At 37.3% G+C, this 25,217-nt stretch overlaps 1 protein-coding gene across 1 annotated transcript in view; it reads left to right on the top strand.

The window, feature by feature from the left end:
* Positions 1-25,217, top strand: part of SLC41A2 (solute carrier family 41 member 2) — a 48,327-nt gene that overhangs the window by 12,077 nt on the left and 11,033 nt on the right. The window contains exons 4-9 of the mRNA XM_052667328.1: positions 4,856-4,927; positions 5,774-5,918; positions 7,485-7,631; positions 13,075-13,222; positions 13,746-13,825; positions 23,267-23,398. Coding sequence (XP_052523288.1) covers positions 4,856-4,927; positions 5,774-5,918; positions 7,485-7,631; positions 13,075-13,222; positions 13,746-13,825; positions 23,267-23,398 — 724 coding nt within the window. The remainder of the gene's footprint in view (positions 1-4,855; positions 4,928-5,773; positions 5,919-7,484; positions 7,632-13,074; positions 13,223-13,745; positions 13,826-23,266; positions 23,399-25,217) is intronic.

The raw sequence follows: 25,217 nt of genomic DNA, 5'->3' as shown, positions 1-25,217 counted from the left end.
TCTAATATCTCTGACCTTGGTGGGGTTTCAATATGCTAACATGCAGATTTTATATATTTTGAACATGTTTTTCCATGGACCTCTTAACTCTGAAATGAAGCTATTCCAGACCTTTGTTGATGAAACTGGAAGGTTTGATTTTATTAACCTTCTAGCTAAATAATTTTATGCTTTTTGTCATCTTTCTTTTTCTTGTTAGCATTGCAAGATAACTATTTCTTTTTTTTTAATATCTTCTTTTGTATGTGTCATAGTTCTTTTCTACATCTTAAGAGATGTTCTGTACCTTCTTTTTTTTTTTAGCCTAAACAAGCCAAACTGCCTTAGCATATGTATTTTTCTGTGTGTGGGAGTAGCTATTGTGAACAGCGTTCTAATTATGTGGCTAAACTATTTCTAGTGCCTGAATTATGTATTTCCGTACAACGCCACCTTTGCAGTACTTCTCCTTTGTAAGATAAGCTTTCCATTTGCCATCAAGGCCACCTTCTCTCTGCCTGTTCCTGCTTGCATGAATCTTTGTAGAAAATGCTGGGTCAAAGGTGTGTGTAACTGCAGATGAGACCTCAATATAACACTGTAAAATAACACTTCCATATTTCTCTGTACAATTGCTCTTGAAACTTTCCTGTTTATATCTATTTATTCTCCTAGTAATGTCAAGCTGGGACCTCATAGTTACTTTGCAATCAATTACCATGTCCTAGTATTTCTTCTTTTGTGTTATTTCCAGTTGTCACTCCCATATTCTGGCAGAAACATTGTTAGTCTATTAAGTGCATGACCTTGCACTTGTACTATTGAACATCATCACTTTTGATGTAATCCTCAAGGTCATCCAGTTTGAAATGCTTTGTATTGACAAGGCCTCTCACCATTCTGTCATTAGTAAATTTCATTATCACGTTATACTGAATCATTGCCCAAATGCACACTGTGATGGACATAACTGTAGCAATCCAGTGAAGGTTTCCTTGTGTTATGCTAACCCCAGTTCATATCATCTGTCAACTGTTACCGAACTGACAGGAGTTGATCTTCCTCACACAGAGAAAATTGACACTGGAGTTTCTACAATAGTGGGTGCATTCTCAGTGATTAACTAAAATGGACATTATGGGGTTCATTCCCCTTTCCCTAACCCTGAATGGAATGGAAATCTTATAATCTGTGTGATAATATAATCTGCAGGTGTCTTAAGCTTGATTTTTTTCAGAGCCATTTGAGTTTGGCCATTTGAAGCACAAACCCCATAAGAACAGCCCAATATGAAGGGGCTTAGTTTGAGAAGTATTGCTATTGTCACTTAGCAGTGCCGTTAAGTCTCACCAAAACGTAAGTCAGTTGATGCTTCAGTTGGTTTTATTCAAGCATATCATGAAAGGCTTCCTCTTACGTCACAGCAAACATTTTCCATGGCTATCTTGACCAAGCCAGGTTACTGCCAACATAAAGGTAGATTAACTGACCAAGAAGAGGCTGGAAAAGCATACATTTCTTCAGACAATGCAGTGTTGCATGTGGAAGCTCTGATTTCCTTGGCATTTCCTGATGACACAATCACTGAACCACATAGAACCACACAAGACTTTAAACCCATGAACAGTTGCAGTGGTTGCTCTGCCTTCCCCAGTTTTTGAGAACAGGTGCGATATTGTACAGTATCATTCCTTCTGAAAAGTTTAATCAAACAGCTTGCTACTGGACCTGCAATTTACATGCCAGTTCTCTGAGATTACTCTGACTTTTGCACATTTCATAAATTTTGATTTAATTGACTGTGACTCTCTTCAGCCATCCCATCTTTGCTTCTGTTATCCTCACCCTAAGTGAAAACTGAAGGAATATATTAATACAGGACATATCTAAGCAGTTATTGGCAGGCAGTTGTACGATTAATCTTCTCTCCTAAATTTGCCAAAGCCAGCTCCCCACCAGATACATCTTAAACGCAAGACTGTGCCCCTGTGAATAACTTTGCTTCGGAGATAAAATTCCTAGCATGACTTCAGTGTTGGAGATAATTCTTGCTCAGCTAGCTTATAATTGCATATGAATTTGTATTTGTGTCTGTGCTTTTGGAGTTGTAAACTAATTATTTTCTCTTATCAGTAGTACCTTTGGTTTCAAGTTTTACCTGATCACCTACCTTCATCTTCTTGCTCAAATTTCTGCTTTAGCTGTTTGCTACTGATCATTCTAGTTTGGAATCAGTCATTTCACTGTCTCAAGACTGTGGTTTCAGTCAATTTCAGGGCATAGCTTGTACTTGTCTTTGGCATTAGCGTGGATGTAAACAGTTTTCTCTTACTCCTTGAAAAGTGTATGAGGTATACTTAGGTCAACTGCCTGCTCAAGCATGATATGTATGTGATATGTTTTGTATTCTTCAGTGTTGTTTTGGCTTTTTTTGCGTCATTCTCATCTTCTCTATTCACACTGTTGCCTTTTCTCCTTATTACTTCTCCCTTTTTAAGAGGAAGTAAAGAAAAAAAACACCAAAACCCACTCATCCAGACATCCCTGTCAACTTTATTCAGACTCTCATTTTTACTGTGTGTTATCAGGCTAGCAATGTGACTTTACAAGCCTTTTGTTTGGATTCGTGTATTCCACAGTATATCAATAAACTTTACCTCACTTAATAGAAATCTGCAGCTGAAAGAAGTCCTCCTACTTTCCTTCTTCCTTTCAAATCCGAAGAGTATTCGTGCCACCATGGGTGGATCAGATCATTTTGTAGGGAAAAAAACCCAAACTTTTCACTACACAAAAGAATGTTTTCCATCAGTCTCTGCTTGACATGCGAGTTGATGTGAACTCACTCGTGGAACTGGTGGATCTGGCTGAAGAATGACAAACATGTAGCCAATGGTAGGGGAAAAAAGAACTGCACTTTCTGGTAGCAGCTCACTTTTGGATTGGATTGGCTATTTTGCAAAATTACTGTTTTAACAGGTTTTTTGGATACTTTTTAAATGCTTCTTCAAAGAACAAAAAAAAAAAAAAAAAAAAAAAAAAAGAAGCTCTCCATTGCCTGTCATTTAATTCATTGATTGTATATATTTAAAAAAAATACAAAGGTGGTTCATAGAATCACAGAATCACAAAATGGCCCTGGTTGGAAGGAACCTCAAAGATCAAGCTCCAACCCCCCTGCCACAGGCAGGACCACCAACTTTCACGTCTAATACTAGACCAGGCTGCCCAAGGCCCCATCCAACCTGGCCTTGAACACGTCTAGGGACAGGGCATCCACAACCTCTCTGGGCAGCCTGTGCCAGCACCTCACCACTCTCTCTGTAAAGAACTTCCCCCTGACATCCAACCTAAATCTTCCCTCCCTCAACTTAAAACCATTTCCCCTTGTCCTGCCATTATCTACCCTTGTACAGAGTCATAAAATGCCTGGGTTGAAAAGGACCATAATGACCATCTAGTTTCAACCTTCCTGATATGTGCAGGGTTGCCAGTCACTAGACCAGGTTGCTCAGAGCCACATCCAGCTTGGGATGAGGGAGTTGACTCCCCTTCTGTTTGTAAGCTCCCTTTAGGTACTAAAAGGCTGCAATGGGGTCACCCCACAGCCTTCTGTTCTCCAGGCTGAACAAGCCCAGCTCCCTCAGCCTGTCTTCGTAGGAGAGATGCTCCAGTTCCCAGATCATCTTTGTGGCTCTCGTCTAGATCCTCTCCAACAGCTCCCTGTCTTTCTTGTAATGGGGGTCCCAGACCTGGGCACAGTACTGCAGATGAGGCCTCACAAGAGCAGAGTAGAGGGACAATCACCTCCCTGTGGGGCTTTGATTGTATTTCAAACACCATAAAATAATGACAGTGCAGACTGAGATAGTGTCTTATTTCATTTTCCTTTTTTAAGCTGCTGTTTTTTTAATACTTTGTTCTGCACAACTGATTAATATCACAAATAGAACAATATGGAACAGAAGTAAAACCAATCAGAAATTATCAGAAGAGGAAAAAAATATGCATTAAGACCTATAGAGAAATATAAAGTGCTTTAAAGATTAGGATTCTGTGGACAACATCACTGCAGCTTATGCTAAAAAATATTAAAAACTTAGTTCAAGAAGGAAGTTATTTTAAATATTGTCATATTGCAGTGGTACATGCTATCTTCAGAGTTTTCGTTTAATTCAAAAAATAAATGCAGGTATGAAATACTGCAGTAAAAGTATGTGCATACTTTTTGTCAGAATAATTACTTTACTGTCTTTCCAGCAATTGTGTTTCAATTGGACCTATATCATTAAAGCATCGTAAGTCTGTAGCTGTGCTGTGTAAATGAAAAATTAGAATACTAAAGGCAATGAGATGTGGTCTATCATCTTCTCTAATCACTTCCAATGTCTGAATGCAAGTATTTTTACTGCAGTCAATTAACACACTCCCACGAGAGTGTTTGTGCTCATACACTGTATTCCTGTGCAGTTTTTGATTGGCTTATGGAATTTAACGGCCACAGAAACAAGCTCAGCCTGTGGTGATTGAACACTGAGAACTTTCCCTTTCAGCCTCTGATCTAATCACTAGTGGTGCCTGGACATTCCTGGAACACAAGGCAGCTAGTGTACCTTGCACAATAAGCTAATGTTAAACAAGTTAGCATGTAAAGCTGCACTGAGCTTAGCTACTTTTGTATAGATGGTTTAAATACAATTTTAAATCAACCGGAATGTTTAACTTGAAAAAGCACAGAGAAGTTTTAGTTTACTTTCAGAATGTCTCTTTTTGCAATGAGATTTGAATTACTTGTGGGTTTCTGCCTTGTTAGTGAATTTTTAAAGTAATACAATTTTAAACCCAAATGTCTCTAATTCTCTTACAATTTTGACAGGTAAATATTGGAAAAATGGATTCTCCCATTGAGAAATGGAACTTGATAATTGGCAATTTGGCCTTAAAACAGGTAAGTGTAATTGATTTTTTATTAACTTTTTTAAGTAAATGAAGTTATTTAAAAAGCCCACCACAAATGTGGACAAGAAGGATCCAGTGTTAAAAGGAAACAAATTCTACTTAAGTCTCATACTTAATGTGCAATGTTTTTGTGACTGATCTTTTTTAGTGCTGCATAGTTCTTCTATAAAGCAATAGAAACTTATATTTATCACAATAAATATAAAGTAAAGTATTCTTTGGGCCTGCAGCAAGGGTACTTCCTTTTAATTTTTTTGAAAGCACATTTCTAAGGAATTTGACCTCCCAAATATTTTCAGTGCTGTATTTTCATTGGATTCAACGTTTAAAGAATATGTGATGGAGCTTTTGGGTAACAAGCAATATTTTAAATAGTTTGTTCATTTGAGGAAAGGAGTGCTTGATCTCCAAAGCAACTATTTCTTAATCTTAAGAACTATTTCATGTGCTGTGTTATAAAGCAACATACTCAAGAATAAGTGAAAAGTTTATGCTGTGACTTCATTGTTTTAAGTGGCTTAGGAACCTCTGAAGCATTTCATCTTTTGCTCCTTGTAATTCCTCAGCTCTTTTCCCTAATCTGACTTCTGTTATTCTTCAGTCTGTGAACTGTGGTTAAGGCCTTTCCTGTTAGCATGAGATGTTTCTTCTTGGTCAGCTAGAGTTATCACTATCTCCACAAAGTAGATGAGCGGAGCATGCTCCCTTTACAGCTTGCAAATAGATGTGGAGGAAAGAATAACAAAATCATTCTGCAATCCTCTTAAAACTATCAACTATTTTAGGAGTCACTTATCACTAAAAAACAATTGTTTTCATTCTTTTATTTTTCCAGGTTCAGGCAACAGTAGTTGGTTTTCTGGCAGCAGTGGCAGCAGTTATATTGGGCTGGATTCCAGAAGGCAAATACAGCTTCAGTCATTCAATCCTTCTGTGTTCTAGCAGTGTAGCAACTGCATTCATAGCTTCTCTTTTACAAGGTAAAAGAAGTATATATGTTACCTTTTATAGCTTTTTAATTCTCTCTGCATGCTGAGTGTATATTATGCTGCTGTTCATGAAAAAATTAAGTCCAATAGGGTCTAAAACATCTGAAACACAGTTACGGGTAGGATGCCCTTTTACAATTTCCATGTAAGCCTGAGTATTGCATACATCTGTCATATTCTTTCAAAAATATTTGATTTTCTGTCCTCCTTAGCATGTCTAAAACAAAACATATGTCTTTTAGATTTTACCTTGTAGGGTGAAGAATTTGTTTTCTCCTACTTTCTGTATTCAGTGATGTACAAAGTTTATTCTTAATAGTAAACAGGTAGGACATATTTGTAATTAAGATGAAGTGAGCTTCGATTTTAGTTCAGCTGAATCCAAACTTCCTGTTTATCCACGCAGCTTGTATATTATCCTCTGCTCTGCTTTGTTTCTGAAGTGAACAATTTGGTTTGCTGTGTGAAGGCTTTGGGTCAAGTTCAGGTCCCCTTCTGCAAGCAGCATCGATGTATCTGTCCTGAGCCACACAGTGTGATGGATTTAAACGTCTCTTGCCAGTTGTCAGGAAATATTTAGCTGTAGAGTGCAGTACTTACAGGACAGAAGGGTGAAAAAGGAGTGACTCTACCTTTGAAATATTCTTAAAAAACCACAGTATCAGAAGCCTTAATAATAGTAGATCAAGTAAAATATGTTGCTTCCTTTCTATTAAATTGACTTGCTTATTTATGCAAGTTATTATGAAATTGTTGCAAAATTATGAAATTGTTAAGGTTATGCATTCAATTAAGAGCTTACACTTTTTTTTTAATAGCTACAAAGCCATTGAATTTGATCATGCTACAGAATTAAGAGCAGCAGGAGAGCTGGGGAACATTAATGTGTTTTTTCCCCTTCTCATATATTAGGTGGACATGAAAATAAACTTTCGGTGTTATCTGGTGATGGGCTTGCGCAGGAGATTACTATCTGAACATCAACCTCCTTTGCATGAAACAGGCACTTTGGAAATCTGACATCATTTCAGTCCTGTTGAGAATTTCTTGGCATGTGATTCTCTAGGCAGTTTTTCTGAAAGTGAGCTCCTAATTTAGCCTGCAATAAATAATGCTACTTGCTAAAATAGATGAAAATTGTAATATCAGTTTTTCTCAATTTCAGACACATGGATATGTTATCTAATGTTGTTTTCAGGGTAGAGGCATTAAAATTTCAATCATCCAAAGTTAATGGGACGTAGAAGTAATATGCTGAATGTTTTTTCTTCAGGGAATGGTTGATTTACAATTTCAGTCTGGCTAATTCTAATCATAAGCAAAATAATACATTATACAGATGGTTCTTGATTTTTTTTGTGTATGCTTAGTGTCATTTTCTTTTAAAATCTAACTTAATTTTTTAAAATGACTGAAACTTAAAAGAGTAGTCAGTCAAGTGAGAGGGACAAAAGCAAAGACTTAATTACTAGGTTTCCACTTGCCATTATCTTGAAATTTCCTAAGTGATTACAACAGTAGATACCATTACTGTTCTTTCTTCTTTGTTGAATCTAGGAATAATAATGGTTGGAGTTATTGTTGGATCAAAGAAGACTGGAATTAATCCTGACAATGTTGCCACTCCTATAGCAGCAAGCTTTGGAGATCTTATCACTCTTGCTATTCTAGCGTGGATAAGTCAGGGTCTTTATGCTTGCCTTGGTGAGTATGTTCCTCGGTATGTTATTTATCCCTAGAAGCCACCTTTGTGTGGGGGATGGTAGTGATATGGCAGGTAGGGAGAAGCCAGTTTTCTTGCATGCCCCGTGTCAGTTATGTGCTTCCCAGAGCCCTGTTGATTTGTCCCTTTGCACTGAAGGTGTTGAACTGCCTCGATCTTTATGATTCAAATTCGTGCGCTTCGTAATTACTGCGCATTGTACGTATTGCATAACATCACGGCGCCTTCTAACACATTGCTACGTACTTACATAGCCAGGGGAAAGGAATTTCACACGGAGGATTGCGTCCTTCTGGCCGTGTTCCCCGTTCCAGCAGGAACGCCCCAGCAGGGGGCGGAGCTGCCGCTAGGGGGCGCTCCAGGCCCACCCTTGGCACCTCGTCACTCGAGCTCACGGGGTGACTTCGTTTAACGCCTATTCTAACTACAGAACGTGCCGTAAATACATGCGCCTATCTTTCAAGTCTTCTTAGGCGTAGATTGAGAAGACAAAGCAGTTCTGGAACGCCTTGACTCCATCACCTTCCTGGGCAGCCTGTGCCAGTGCATCACCACTCTTTCTGAGAAGAAGTGTTTCCTAATATCAAACCTAAATGTGGTGCAACTTGAGGCCATTCCCTCTCATCCCATCACTGTTACCTCAGAGAAGAGGCCAACCCTTACCTCACCACAGCCTCCTTTCAGCTCACTGTAGAGAGCAATGATGAACCTGAACCTCCTCTTCTCCTGGCTGACCAATGCCAGAAGTAGTGTGGTTCTAATTCATATCTAATTCCTGCCAGTGGCTGCATTATTTTCAGTGGCACCACACTGCACAGTACATCGCAGTAGATACCTGCGTAAGGAATAAATGTTGTGCATCTGAGTTCTCTAGACACGATTGATGGCTGTCAGTGTTTACTGAGGAGATGGGGGCTTAAAAAACTGAAGATCAGTAAGGACTTGGTTGGGAACCTTTTCTCTCCTTCCTCCTTCTTTATTTACTCAGGCTCACAGGCTCAACTTCGTTGAAGAACTGTTGAGTGTTTCTAGAATTTATATTTCTCTAGTAGACGTCATAAACTCCATAGCAGAGCCACCAAAGCAGACTGAGCAGGATTACATCTACCATGTAAAAATCTACCAGATAAAGATTACAAAGTGATCAAAGTGGAGATAAATGAGCCCTAAAAGGGGGGTCAGTTATTCCATTTCCCCTTCTCCAGCTACTGTAGAATAATTTGTTTATTTCTCTGTGAATTGAATATGACTGGGGTGCATCTGGACCTTACAGTTTCCTAAGATTTTTGTAGTAAACTTTTCTACCAGTAGAGTGTCCCATAGCTAAAGGAAAGTCCTGCATGCTGTTTCTAAGAGTTGGATTGTGCTGAGCAGTTTCTCTGGTCTTGCAGGGAGCTGTATTCTAGCATAGCTTACTTGTGATAGTTTCTGTTATATGCTTCTGAACTATTAATTGCTTCTATGGTTCTCTTTTTAGATAAACTTAATAGATGAGATGTATAATTTAAAGTTATATAAAGAAACAGCTGCCTTAGCTTAAATTTTACATCTTCTTTCCCGTAAAAACTAGATAAATTTTAGTTGTGTAGTCTAAAACGGGTAAATTGATTAATATGTATACCTGATGTTTTCCTCTTTAGCAGTATGTGCATGGCTGATAGCCTATTCATCCATTCATCATTCTCTCTAGTACTTTTTAAGCAGGGAATCCTAATAGAGTGCTAGTATACTATCATAACAGAAGTTTGTATTATTTTTGTCGCTATTGTTTTGTTTTGTTTAAATCTAAGCTCTGGACTCATCCTGACATCAAACATCTCCGCTTCTGAGAACCACTCTTGGCTTTTGTTCTTTTCAGGAAGAGACTCTTGACTCTACAAGACTCTTCTTGTAACACTGGGTAGCTTTTATAATCTGGTCTATGTCTGTTTCCATTGAAAGGTGTCAGGTATAAATTTTTCTCTGTATTTTTCTCCATGATAAAATTGAGACATCTGTACGTAGTAAAATATGTACAAACACTAAAATATGGCCAAAAAAATAACTCCTCTCACTTGCTGTCTCAGAGGAAATTTTTGCTATTGCTGAGTAGTCTTGACAGCCCTCTCTCATGCATGTAAAAAAACCACTTGTTGCATTTTCTTTCTTATCATCTTTTATATCACTAAACAGTTTTTAAAAATTACTATAAAACATATATTCACCCTCTTGAAAGTTTATCTAACTTTTGCTTTCCTCACTGTAGATTGAAAAGCTGTCATATTGTATAGGTACGCATTTCTTTCTTTCATGTAGCTGCTGTTGTTGAGTTCACCTATAGTGAAAAGGGTTGAAAATCAGCCATGAGTTAATTGCGTTTCATAAGAGTTGCAAAGTTTCCATTGCTTTTGGCTGTTTGTTGATTTCTGAAATATTACAGTCCTGTTGCACTGCACATGTAGATTGCAATTATTTTGGTTATAGTTCATGAATCACTGTACACTGAAGACTGTCTTCCACTTTTTTCCTTTTTTCTTATACCATATAAAACATTTCTGTGGCAGGATGATACATTTGTATATGCATTTTTTATTTTACATAATTTATTAAAAGCTGCTTATTAAGTAGCTCTTGGTTACTAATCATTGTACATTTGCTGGAATGGTTTCTCTTTTATCTTTGTGCTTTTTTTTCTTTTTATTTCCCAGAAGAAGGAGTTACACAACATAGTTGACTAGAAGAATGCTTATTTTTAGTGTTCTTAGTAATTCTTGAACAAGCTCTCAAGGCTTAGAGACTGATGTTGATAGTTAAATATTCTCCCTTTTCTCACAAACACGTTTTAACAAGTTCTTTACATTGTTAATGCCATGCTTTTGTGAACTTTAATTTCCTATGTTAGTAAAAATCCTGTCATAAAAGTAAATGGGCAAGTGTGCAAGTGAGAGATCTTTAAAAACTGGTGAATAATTAGGATAAAGCTCAACACTGCATCTCTATTCTGCTGCTAAGTGTTTTTTGTTTGTTTGTTTTGCAACAGAGGATCCTATCTTTGAACTGTTTTCTCATTCTGACCTTTCAGTTATTGTGGCTCTGGTGTATGTGAGTGCCTCAACTTGGGTGCATATGAGGAGAACAGACATAGAGGGAGAAAATGAATAAGTAAAAGGAACATAACGTCTCTTAAAAGGAGAAAAAGAGGGAAGTATCAGAGGTTTAAGAAAATAGGTATAAAATAAATGATGCCTTTCCATGTGACCAGCTGTAGTATACACAGGGATCTTTCTTTGCTGCAAGTGGAGGGAAGAATCATAGAATCATAGAATTGCTCAGGTTGGAAAAGACCTTAAAGATCATCAAGTCCAATCGCAACACAGCCATACTACCCTAACTCTAACAACCCTCTGCTAAATGCATTTAGCTGTGCAGTAAGCAGCGGTCCACATGACAAAAAGTTCAAGAACTTTCTATCAGTACTTTTTTTCTTCTTTTTTATTGTTTGACAGAACAAAAGTATCATGTATATGTTCTTTTGAGTTAGACTTTTTTACATTAGGCCCATCTCTTTGCTTATAGAAAAAAAAGACTGAAAAAAGGCACTACGAAGGAAGGATATAATATATTGTAAAATAGCTAGAAAAGGAATGGAAAAATTACTTCTCTTTTGGACTTTGTCTCTTTCTCATTCTGATAGCTTTCTACTTTTAGCTTACACTGTGATAGGAATCTTAGTCCCTTGTGCCAGCTCTGCTGCAGAGGTTGTTACCAGTCAATGCAGAAGGACAGTAACATCTAAAAATACTGGAATGATTCTTAAGGAGTAATTTTAGCTGTTATCCCTCCCTCCACCATGATAACATCAAAGTAGTAATTGCTTGAATTTACAAGCTTTGTAATAAGTCATAATGCTTGGGTGGGAATATTTTTATATATACTGGGTATTTGTCTTTGTTGAAGAGTTTATGTGTTCTACATCTCAGAATCACAGAATGGCCCGAGTTGGAAGGGGCCTCAAGAATAATGAATCTCCAACCCCCCTGCCACAGGCAGGGCCTCCAACCTCCCCATTTAATTCCTGACCAAGCTGCCCAGGGTCCCATCCAACCTGGCCTTGAACACCTCCAGGGATGGGGCATCCACAACCTCTCTGGGCAGCCTGTTCCAGCACCTCACTCTCATAGGAAAGAACTTCCCCCTGACATCCAATCTAAATCTTCCCTCCCTCAACTTAAAACCATTTCCCCCTTTCCTGCTGTTATCTGCCCTTTCAAAGAGTTGATTCCCCTCCTGTTTAAGGCTGTTTAGGTACTGAAAGGCTGCAGTGAGGTCACCCTGCAGCTTTCCTTTCTCCAGGCTGAACAAGCCCAGCTCCCTCAGCCTGTCTTCGTAGGGCAGATGCTCCAGTCCCCTGATCACCCTTGTGGCTCTCCTCTGGACCCTCTTCAACAGCTCCCTGTCTTTCTTGTACTGGGGGCTCAATACTACTTTAAAAAAAAAAAATAAAAAATAGAACAACTTCAGCCTGTTAATTTAAACTGTATTTTGCATTGAGTTGTCCAAATTCTGAAAATTCAGATGAAATGTGTTTAACATTAAATACATTGCCACATTTCTCATAAAAATAATATATGCAAAAATGAGGTGTTTTTATGAGCTGCGTATATATTTGCCATGAGAATAAATTTTCTGTTGCTTACCACACTGTTGAATTAGGAATTTCTGGATCACTGTGATGGCTTCTGAGTGGAGGGGACTCTAAGACTGAACTAAGCCGAAAAATTTATTACTCTTTCTGTGGAGACAGCTCTCTGCATTATTAGTTCTGTTTTATGATGGTACTCAGTTAATGGTATTTGTATTTGTGTTTCTATGAAATATGATGCTGTTCTGATGGATGGGTGCAGGCAGTGGAATTATGGGTGTGGATTTCCAGTCTTGCAGACAGATTATAAAGCAACTGAACTACTAATAAAAATGTTTCAATATTATACCAGGTGCTTGCATCATTTTAGATGTTCTGTGTTGGGGAAGGTTAGCATATTATCTGTGCTTTGGCAAGAAGGAGATTTACATATGCTCTGAATTTGTATATTAAAAAATATGTATTTTCAACATGTTCAGTTCCTTTTTTTTTTTTTTTAAGAGATGTGTAACAAAATAATGTTTTATATTCCACATCTTTATTGCATTTTTATCATTAAGCATCAAACAAAAACATTCTTCAAAGGTTCCTACTTTGCACAGATAGTTTTGTCCTTGATGGATGGATGAAGGTGATCACATACGGTAGATGTTATACCCACCATATTGTTTGATGCAGTAGTGGATAGCATAGTGAAAACAGTAGTGATAAAAACTATTAAAATTTCTCAACTGCTTGATGTAGAATACAACTTATATTATGTCTGGAGAGCAAAACACTTACTTTTCTGTATTATTTTTCAGAAACATATTACTATATATCTCCTTTGGTTGGTGCCTTTTTTTTGGCTCTGACTCCTATGGGGATTGTCATAGCTGCCAAACACCCAGCTACTAGAACTGTTCTCCATTCAGGATGGGAGCCTGTTATAACTGCCATGATTATAAGCAGGTGAGTCTGTTGTGGTTTGCCTTGGCTCTCCTCTGTCTCCATATATCTAATTTAACTTTGCATAAAAGAAACATTTAAGGAGCGTCTAGAATATGGAGGCTAATCTTCCAAAAATTAGGAAGTTACATAGTTAAGTCATGGTTTAGAATGAGTGGAGAAGGTAACAATACACTGTGGAAATGGTTCAGCAGCAGTGTGTCATATCTAATGAAGGAAATGGTGAACTACTCGAACTATTCATCTCCTGCAACTTTTTATCAACACTGTGATTTAGTCAAATGAAAGCTATGAATCTTAGAAGATGAGCGATTGCATGAAATTCTGTTGTCTTTGTTATACAACCAGTTGTAATATTTAAGCCAGTAACTGTAGCAAGTTAATGAGGTTGACAAGTAAATAAGGTTAGTAAGATAAACTGAGAAGAAAATTGTGATATTACAAGGATGAGATTACTAAAACAGTTTTGTAATAATGACTAATGTGTCTGTTTGCCTTATCCTAAATATTGTACTTTGTCTTTCAGTATTGGTGGCCTTATTCTGGACACAACTGTATCTGATCCAAACTTGGTTGGAATTGTTGTTTATACCCCGGTAATCAATGGTAAGACCATGGCAGGATTGTATAATTCAATATAGCAATTGATGCACCTTCATTTGATGAAAGTCTGTTACAGTAAATGTTTTTTATGCAAATTAGGATCTGCTATATTCATTGCAAGTCTTGATTTTGATGTCAACAATTGTTAATTTGAACTGCCAAGGAGAGCTTCTTGATCCTGTTTACAACTATTAAAGTATTAAATGTGAGAAACAGAAACCTAAAGCATGCATTAAGAAACTATGAAAATGGAAGTAGAGGTATATACAGGTATTAACAAATAGAATATTGAAACTGTTTTGACTGAGGAAAACGTAAATAAAATTTTATTTCAAAGGATTTCCTTTTGGACATCCAGGAGCAAATTTTCGAAAGAGTATTTTAATATTTACTTGCAACATATGTAAGTGTAAGAACTAACACAGATACTACAGGCAAATAAATAGATTTGTAAAGAAGTATTTGTATTGGTTCCTATTTTGTGGTGCGCTTTCCAGTTGTGAGAATGTGTTGACGATAATTTACTCCATGAATTAGAATTTTAATATGTAATGTTAACATCAAGCCAAATTTTGTATGAATATCTAATATCTTATTAGACTTAGGCTGAATGTTTTGTGAAAATGCATGTTTTTCAAATGTTTTTACATCGACATCATATGATTGATATGTAATTAGCTTGCAGTAATTATAATAACCAGATATATTTCCACTATACTGCTGCCTGGCTCTTCTTATCCTCTTTTGTATTTCTTTATTTGATTTTGTACATTATTTTGCACTTTAAAGCACTGCTATTTTTAAAACCATTTCTCCAGTTATCAAGATGTTTCCGACTTCTGATTTTGGCTTACAGAGTGCTTTGACTTATCGTAACTTGGCCTTTGCAAATTCTCTAGGGGCACTTTTTTCTGAGGTATCGATTAAATAAATTATAATCACTAATTTTGCTCACCATCTTTGATAACAGAATGTTAATATTAATGATGACTAATATTTTTGAAACACGTTGCCCATTGTATAACTAATTGCCAGAGGTTGCTAATGTAAATGTGGCATGGGGTAGCATCAAAACATCTTGCTAACCTTTATTACGGTCAAGAATTAGTTTATCTGTTTCTGTGCCCGTTAGGCAAGCTGTTTTGTTAAAGGAGGAAATTCTGTTACTTTGATGGAAGCAAGTTTTTTGCAAATTCATGTTAGCTCTTGTTTTACCACTTTTATGTCTTCTCAACACTTACAAATTGTCTGTTTAATAATTTGTTCCAGTACTTGTCTAGGAATAAATTCCAGTGACATGCAGATTCCCCAGGTGATATTTTTTTGGTCCTTAGAGATACAGTTTCTGTTTTCCCTATTACAGCTCTCTGGTATTTGCTAACCTCCAAGATAATCAGTTTCCAAAAATGATCCCTGATAATTCATGGATTGTTCATCTGGCTCTCTAAGGACACTCTAAACTTAAATTGAATTTATCCTCAGGCACTACAGACTTAATATGAACAAGTTTGTGATCAGGCATCTCCATTTTTTACAAAGACAGGATACAAAAGGAATCATGTATTTCTGTGTTCCATAAAGCAGGTTGCTTGTTCTTCCTTCCCATTACAGTCCTATATTTCCTTTTTTCTTTTTTTTCTTTATTAAATATGAAGCATTTCATTATTGTAACTTTTGTTCTTTGCTGACTGTAAATTGATTTTTTACTCTTCAGTCTTTATGCTCCTTGCCTGTGCCTGTCCTTTATATTCATTTAAAATTAGAAGCATTTGCATCTACTTTTATTTTGTTTCGTTTTGATTTCCAGATATCTAAAGAGCAGAGCAACTGTGATGACCTTCAGCTTTTACTTTCTTTACTTTGTTTTACAGCTTTACATCTGAAAGTTTTCTCATAATAGTCCTCTTTGGTTACTCCCTAGATTAACTTTCACATAGAAGAGGATCCTGTTTGCTTGTTAGTCAGGTGCACCCAAAGCTCTTACCAGTGGTCCTGCTTTCTTAGACGATATGCATCGATTACAAATGCAAACAACTGTCTAGCAATTGTTTTGTACTGTTTTCCATCAGACTTCTATCTGTGCTCCAGTACAGTACCAAAATAGTTCTGGATTTCCTCCATAGACTTGCTTGTTCTAGTCTTGCTGCCTACAGCACATACAGATCTCAAGGGCTCAGGCCTTTCTCAAGGCCTCGTGCTCCTTCCAAATGTTGCAGTGATGATGTTCTTTTACCTTACAGCAGTTATGGACTGCTGTTGTACGTGGAACTCTGCATCCTGTTCAAGGTTGGCTTCTTTCACAGAAATTAGCTGTGAAACCTGTGTTGCCTGCATGTTTATATTTTACCTATTTACAATTTTTAGCTAATGATTACACTTAAGTAAGTAATTTTAACTGCTAGGAGTGACAGCTTGCTATAAACATACCTCTAGAGAAAATGTTAAATGCCCCGTTTTATTTCTTATTTTCTTTCATAAGTTACTAAATGGAATTAAGGCAATAGTACATACATTCTTTTGAACTGTTTTGAGAGAAAATGAACTAGCCAAATGCTATACATTGTTGTGGATGATTAGCTGGCTGGTCAAAAGATTCTTGAAGAATTAGGCAGGTGGAAAGAGGGAAAGCTGGGGCTACTGCAGTAGACTTGTAGCTGTAGCAGTTCCACAGTGGTTCTCTGCTGATTCCTGTGGTTACTGCACCACTCCTATTCTAAATGCTGTATTTTTATGGATATCTTGTGTTTCAAGGCTGGTCAGCCTTTGACATTTGCACTCCTGGACTACTGTGCAATGCCTGAGAATGTTGTTTTCCAGGCCATAAGAGGTGCCATGGCTCATTTGGGTTTTTCATACTTGTTACGAGTAAAGCTGTCTTTTCCCAGTTCTCAAGGTTTGAATGTCTTCAGTAAGTAGTAATGTCTGGACCATCAGCTAGTTGTTCATTGTCTTGTGTCCATATATTTGAGGTTCTTTGCTATCATCTCAGACTGTAACAACAGAAACCTAACCTTACAGTTAAAAAAGCACATCCACTGACACTCATTTACTAACCTAAAAGGTGGGCTAGGCCACTTAATAGACGGCTTTTAAAATATTACTGTTGCTGAAAGCTTTCTCTATGAGCGCTTTCCTGTCCTTGGAATTCTTGTTGTAAGCATAAACAGTGAAAGCTGCCGAAGGGTTTCCCTCTCAAAAAGCTTTTGAGGTACATTTTTCCTTCTCCCTTAGAGATTGTTGCTCCTATCTCATAGGGAAACCTGAAGGGAAAATTTTAATCTATTGGGATTATGCCGACCAAAATTTGAGGACAATATAAATTTACTGGTGATCTCAAACTGTCACTGGTATTTTCAGTGCCAGTTGTTGGGTGTCTTGAAGTCCTGGACAGTATGGCCTGCAGTGCAGGTGTTAGACTTCCTGCGCGTGCCATTGAATGACTTTTGACATGGTCCTGTTAAGTGGTTTGCGTATTCTTAGATGTGGGACAAGTCACTTTCATCACATATGATTTGGAACCATGTATCTTTTGGTTTAAGAAATATTGGTCTGGAATTTGAACAACCTCAAAAGCTCCTACTCCTATTAACAATAACTACAAATATTTGCCAAGAATATTAAATAGTTCTTAAGCAGACAGACATTTTATAGTGAACTTTACTGCTGCTGGGCAGAAGTATTTTACAACCATTTTTCCATTTTTCCCTTGTTAAACACATTTCTTTAGATGAATAATTATTTTTAAATCTGTAGTTGGCTGGGTTAAATTGTAACTCTGCTTTCTGGAAATAAATAAATCATTTTGTGGTTTTAGTCATCATGATACTTGCAGTCTCATTGAGGCTTAGATATGCGTTTGATGTACTGAAGTTATGAAGAACATAACTACCAGAAGATACCAAAAGTTGATCTTTATGTTTTCCAATGGATGAGAAGGTTAAAATTTGCAAATCTTCTCCCAGCATCACAGTATGTCAAATTTGGCTCAGGAACTGCAATTTGCAAGTAACTGAGTTCCTTTTTTTGCAGGAAAAAGATAGCACTTTAAACAATTACATGCTTCAGAATAATCAGAAGAAATGAACTAAGGTGCAGTTACTAGATAAAGCCACTTCCTTTTTCATATTCCTTCTATGCTTGTACAAAACATTATGAGAGTTACTGCATAATAACCAACATTTCAGTAGATGTCACTCCATTTTTATGCATTTTGTAGAAAGGAGGTTCTGCAAATTAATTCCAAATATGCCTGAAAATCAGAACCACTTTGTAGGCTTCAGATAGAAAAACTTGCATTTACATATGGTTTGAAACAAGACTCTTTAAGGGTAACACCAACCGCTTGTAATATTTCCTGCTCTTTGGCTGCACAAATTACAAGAGCATTTGATATGGGGAGGAAATGAATGTAGAGCAAGGAATATTAAAAGCATGTATGAGAAAATTTTACACAAAACTTATTGAGTGTCAGTTAGCTTGGAGATGAAAGTTAAGCTTATGTAATATATTCCCCAAATTATACCTTTTTTAATTGTACAATTAGTAGGAAAATTGAATGAGTTTCAGGCTTTTCAGAAATCTTTTCCTTTAAGTTATGAGAATGTGGAAAGAAAACACAGAAATCACTCCTCCTCAAAAAGTAAAATGTATTTTTTTAGTTACTTTATGTATTTTGCTCTGTTATAAGATGGTTGTACTCTCAGCTTTCATGCAACAAAGAAATACTTTGATTAGAAGCCAATCATTGTCTTAGTTGAGTTTCTGAAAATTTCCTCTGCAAATTACAAAGATATCAACATACCTTTATGGTATTAGAGCAAATTGGCTGAGTAGCACAGTAGCTTTTATCTTGAATTGGAAAGCATGTAAGAGTCTTACAACACACCTATGCTGAATGAGAACTTAATAGTTCAGTCCTTATTTTGGTATGAAAAAGGAGGATTTTGATTCTGCATATTTAATTCTCATTCATTACTAGGTGACAGTTCTACTCCTTTTTAGTTGCTAGTCTGTACAAGCAAGTCTTCACAACCTCTGCTGTAATAGATGTGAGTTCTTTCTTCAAAGTATTTTTACATTTACATATAATACTTAACGATTAAGTATTATACATTTTTTACAAGATTTCAGTAGTGATTAATTCCCACATCACAATTAGATCCAGAATATTTTCGTTTTTTGACAGTCAAGGAACACTTTAAAAATTATGCATAGGAAAGAAATTATTTATGAGCTGAATTCAGTTTTAAAATGTAATGGTTTGCATGGGTAAGGTTGTCTTTTGGGCTTCTCTTAAAAATGGGCCTATGAGTCCCAGCACTCGCCAGTGCTGAGGGGAAACGTCACTTCCTTCCACCTGATGACGATGCTGTTCCTAAAGCAGGTCAGAATACCATTGTCTGCCTTTGCCATCAAGGTGCACTGCTGGGTCACGGTTGACTTCTTGCCCTCCAGTACCCCAGGTCCTTCTCTGCACAGCTGCTTTCCAGATAGTTGACTCTCAGCCAGTTCTGGTATATGGGCTTGATCATCCCCAGATGCAGGACTTTGCATATCCCCTTGTTGAACTTCCTATCAGCCCAATTCTCCAGCTTATCCAAGTTCCCCTGAATGGCAGCACTGACTTCTGATGTATCAGCCACTCTTCCTAGTTTTCCCAATGTTACCCAAAGTATGAAGTATAAGGCATGTGGAAAAAACAACAACAAACAAACCAACAGCCTGGTGTATTACTTAGAACATTAGATGATCTGAGATTAGGATGCATCAGCAAAATTCATCCTGCTTCCTTTAACTTATCTTTTTTTTACCTGTAGAGCACTAAAGTGGGTAAAGAGAAACAGATCTTCTTTGAAATACTCTTTAAGATCCATTGATTTTAATGTCCTATTAGGCAGGCCTTTTTCCACGTAATGATTAGTAGAATCATGTCCAGAGGCATATTCACAAATTCGTGACATGGTTTTGGCTCTACTTTAAATACAGTTTTGTGTGCTTGTTATACGAAAAAAGAACTGTGAAAAAACTGAATTCAGAAGTATTTATTCTCGCTTAGCCCTTGACTGACTCAATAAAATGATGAGGTCTTCAATTTTCTTTTAATGTTGTAAGTCAGCATGACAACCTTCACACTTTAGCAGACAATGTCTATTCTTAGGGGAAGTACAAAGCAGCACCTTGTATTCAAGCTAAACACACCAGCTATCCTGAATGCAGATGCAGGATTTTACTTTTCAAAGCAATTATTTTCCTCTGTGATATTCTCTCTCATGAGAATGAAAAGAAGCTAAGGAAGTCTTTGTTATGAATTATGTGCTATGATGATTACAATAGTATTTTCCAGAAAACAAATTTTCTCAATTAAATATTCTTGGAAACAGTCTATAGGTATGCCTGAAAAGATTTTCATAACATGAGCAGCTACTGTGTACATTACAGTTTTATGCGTTCAGAAGATGCTCAGAAGCTATCAATTGTGTGTATTGACATTTTGTCAACCTACACAGTTTTATCTGGGTTTTTTTTGCTTCTTGTAGGGATCTGATTAATCTGATATTGCTGGGATAATTTCACATGCACAGTAACTGCTGTACAAGGAAAAAAGCCCTGAATATCTCTGTATATAGTGAAGTGATTCATTTAATGCAAGCACAGCTTTATTCAAGTCATTCTTTGACCAGCAGAATAATGAAACCTTATTCCATGTTGATTTATATCCTGTGCTTTTAGAGCACCTTTCTAGCCACAGTGTTCTGCAGCCTCATGTCCTTGCAATACCTATTTCTCACAACACTCTCTGTTCTCCCTTTGCTTTTGACACCATCATTCATCTTCTGTGTCATTGAACTACCAGCTGAACAAGAGGCATCGTGCCTCGCTCCAAGCTGTGTGCTGACTGTGCAGCTGGCACACCTATGCTGAGAAATATACAGCTTGTATTACTACCTTGACTCACTTAAGACATGGATTTGAATCTTTATTTACCTAGGATTAGCCATGCTTTCATTTTGGTTAGCCTTTGTACTTGGAGACAGCCGTTATTTATAGAAAGCCTTTTGTCAGACGTGGTTGAAATTGGCCCAAATGTTCACTAATAGTTAGGAGGAAGAGTGGTTGGGTAGAATTAAAGGATAGTATGACTGCTGCTGTCCATCATCACATACTGTTAGTGGGTTGAGACTGAGCAGGACCTGTGGATTCTGGAAGTTTTTTATATTGAACCTGCATAAAGCACATAAGGTTATTTGAGAGCTATCAGTGGTGTATCCTGTGAGGTTCTCTGAGTTTAATGATGTTAGATTATTGAGACTCAGACCATAAGTGATCTGAAATCTACATACCCAATAGGGTTTGGCAATTGCTTTTGCTAAATTATTGTTATAAAACTATTTGGGATGAATTGCTATTCATCAAACATTTGACAGCCAATCTCATACTTTCTCTTCTGCATTAGTCTACATCTCTGTTGCTTAGCCAGATATGTTATTATTTCAAATGGTTGAATTTCCATTTTCCTTGATTGTTTTCTCTCAGTTTCTTCTGCTGTTAATGAGGGAAAGATGTCCAGATAATCCATCATATTTCTGTTTGTCTGAATTTGTTACAGCAGATGATTATCAGTCACAAGAGGAAATTGCCTACATCCTTGGAAATACTTGAAGTCAGTTTTTTTGCCAGCATCATATATGGTTTCATTGCTACAAGCCTCAAAACATACCTTGGAAGATAGCTCTATTTTCTTTTATCTTTTATTTCTTCTTACAATGCTTTAAAAGATAGGGATAGCAAGAGAAGAGATATCTAATTGAATATATAAGTTGTTGCAATTTCTAGCCTGCCTGCAATTACCTTGATAGCTTTTATCCCCTCTTTTTAAAGCAGAAGCTTTCTTATTTTCTCATCATATAGCATCATCCTGAGCTTTGTAGCATTATTTAAACGCACTTTTATATGACAGTTTTTTCTGTAGTTCAGTCACAGAAATTATCTGATCTCCATCCAAATGTAGTGCACTGATCCTTCATTTAACTTCTGTCTCCTTTTCCTCACCTTATTCTCATTAGTCAGAAGTATAAGAATAATTGTTCTTACTCAAAAGATAGATTTGGGGCTCTACTTAGATAATTTTTTATCTTGTTCAAATCCCCTTTATAGTTTATATACATCCCTTAATTTACCTCAGTTTCTGTAGTTTGCTGAAAAAAATATCTGTTTCTAATTTTCTTTGCAAAGGCTGAATAAACATTTTCATAGTTCACATTTTTTCCCCTCTATCTCCTGGCTGGAAAGAGGCAGGTAGGTTTGGTAAACTGTCCTTTCTGCAAACTCTGTGACTTCTTTCTAATTCCTTATTTCCCTATTTTTATTTGAAGCCTTTTGTTTAGAAGTTTTACACCTTTGTTAGATTCTACCAAAAATCATCTTTAAGATGCAGTGAGGCAGAAAATTTTCTTTAGGTTCTTAGTATCAGGTCTTTGTCCTAAACACATTATGGTCCCCAAAGAGATTTGGTAGATAAGTTCTTCTGGTGATGACAGACCAAAGCCCCAAGATTCAGATATACAAATTAGTTCAACTACAATAACCAAGGGCTTTCTCCTGCTTAAGCAGGGACAAGATATGCATGACTTCTACCTAATCATATCTTCTCAGATCTATAAAGCATATGGGGGAAAAAAAAAGAGATATGTTTGATATGCAAGCAGGCAACTTTCAAGTGTAATAGTGAGTGGAGAGTTTTATGCTAGTGCCACTCCACTCTGTAACATAGCTATATCAAGTTGGTTTAATTTTCATTTCATTGAGATGAAATTTCTTCCACAGCAGCCTTTTCTCTCCTAATGGAAAGCATATCAACAGCTGTCACAGAGAAGACCTATGGCAAAGGGGAATGGATAAATTATCTCTTGAATTCCTTTTTGTCCCTATGTGTGTGAAGTCTGCATTTGTATTTGTGGTAATGAGTGCATCAGCTCTGCATTATTTATACATGTTAGCAGTATCGACCTAGGAAAGTCATCCAGCAGTGGCATGGCTGTGTAGTACTTCTGTTTTTCCAAGGGGGATTGCCAAATAACAAGGAGCCTTACAATGGAGCTTCACTTATGCAAAAGCAGCAGGTTGGATGCGTTGGAGGAATTTTTTTGCATTTACTCCAAATAAAAACTCATCATAATATTTCCAAATTTCCAATTGGAATATTCCAGATAACGAAATTTTCAGTGATACAGTAAATTGTAACCCAAGTTTGACTACATTAGAGATTGGTGGCAGCCTGTCTGTAGCACACATATTCTGAAGATGTTTCACTTTTTTGACTTTCATGTTTAGGGGACTGTGGTAAACAGAGAGGAGGTTGGGAGTTTTTACAAATTTTACTTACTAATGGAAAAAAAAAAAAAGTTGAAAATGTACCAGTTTTTATACCAATATTTTGTTTCTCAGGTATTGGTGGTAATCTAGTAGCTATTCAAGCTAGCAGAATTTCTACCTACCTCCATTTGCATAGCATTCCTGGAGAGCTGCCAGAAGAAGCCAAGGGTTGCTATTATCCATGCAGAACCTATTACGGTACAGGTACGTATTAATCACCTTATTGTTAAAACTAGTGTCTTATATTTCCTCTTTTTCACCCTGTATGACTGTAACCCCAGCGAGAGACTCAAATGCAATTCAGAAGCAGCAAAGGTCTGGCAGTTTCCATTGCCTGCAGCTATTTACACATAAAAACCACAAGCAACAGCTTGCAGGAGTTTGATGCATAGAGAGTATCAGGGAGAAAAGTGTAACCCTGGCTGGAGTCAAAGACAGAGATCAATCAGGCAGGACACTGATGATACCCACTTAGAAAAATTTTTATCTTTTCTTGTTTCCCTTCCAGCCTTTGTCATTTAACTCCAAAAATTTAAATCAGCCTTCAGATCAAATTTTTTTTGTAGCATCATTACTAACCTAGTCTGTTTTCATTCCTCACATGCCATTTTCTTTCCACATGCTTTCTTTGCAACTCGTTTCTTCCCTGTACTTCCCCCTTTACTAATAATGTAGTAACTGTAGAGAAATTTGACATTTAATTGCATGTATTACAATGTAATATTTATGAAATGCATTGGGACAGATGTGAAAATAGTGTGTAATTTTTAGACGTATGAGATACTTTTGAAGATGGCTTGAATATGGTATCCAAAACATCCTGTTTCCTAGGAAGGCTCTAGGAGGCCACTGGAGCTCCAAAAAACTAGACAATATTACTTAAGTACAGAACACAAATGGATGAAATACACACAGCTTGCTCCTTCTTCTGGAAGAGCTTTGCTTGACTTTGTTAGCATACATTAGGAATGACATCCCCTCCTCCTCCCCCCTCCCCAGTGTGGAAAACTTCAAGTTTTAGTTGAAAATAATGCATGCTGTTCCACAGTAGCCAATGCTGTGGAATGCCAAAATTTCTTCTCACGTTAAAATCAGTAAGAATCATAGAATCATTCAGGTTGGAAAAGACCATAAAGATTATCAAGTCCAACCACAACCTAACCATACTACCTAACTCTAACAACCCTCCACTAAATCATGTCCCTGAGCACCACATCCAAACGGTTTTTAAACACATCCAGGGATGGTGACTCAATCACCTCCCTGGGGAGCCTATTGCAGTGCTTAACAACCCTTTCTATAAAGAACTGTTTCCTGATAGCCAACCTAAACTTACCCTGGTGCAACTTAAGGTCATTTCCCCTCATCCTGTCACCAGTGAGAAGAGACCAACCCATCTCTGCTGTAAACATCTTTCAGGTATTGGAAGAGATCAATAAGGTCTCCCCTCACCCTCCTTTTCCCCAGACTAAACAGCCCCAGATCCTTCATAGGGCATATGCCTCTTTATAGAGCATATTCTCCAAAGCCCTTCACAGGGCTTGTTGCCCTTCTTTGGACCCGCCCCAGCACCTCCATTTCCTTTCTGAGCTGAGATGCCCAAAACTGGACACAGTACTCGATGTGAGGTCTCACCAGTGCCAAGTACAGGGGCAAGATTTCTTCCCTAGTCCTGCTCACCACATCAGGATGCCATTGGCCTTCTTGGCCACCTGGGCACATTTGCTGGCTCATATTCACCTGACTGTCCATCAGTACACCAAGGCCCCTTTCCATCAGGCAGCTTTCCAACCACTCCTCCCCCAGCCCACAGGGTTACCTGGGGTTGTTGTGATGAAAATGCAGGACCCGACACTTGGCCTTATTGAAACTCATACAGTTTGCCTTGGCCCAGTCTATCCAGGTCCCTCTGTAATGCCTTTCTACCCTCTGGCAGACCAACACTCCCAACTTGGTGTCATCTGCAAACTCACTGAGAGTGCACTCTATCCTCTTGTCAAGATCATTAATAAAATGTTAAACA

Source organism: Tympanuchus pallidicinctus, unplaced genomic scaffold, assembly GCF_026119805.1.
Source record: "Tympanuchus pallidicinctus isolate F22 unplaced genomic scaffold, pur_lepc_1.0 scaffold8, whole genome shotgun sequence".
Lineage (NCBI taxonomy): Eukaryota > Metazoa > Chordata > Aves > Galliformes > Phasianidae > Tympanuchus > Tympanuchus pallidicinctus.
This window is presented reverse-complemented; position numbering and strand designations above follow the sequence as displayed.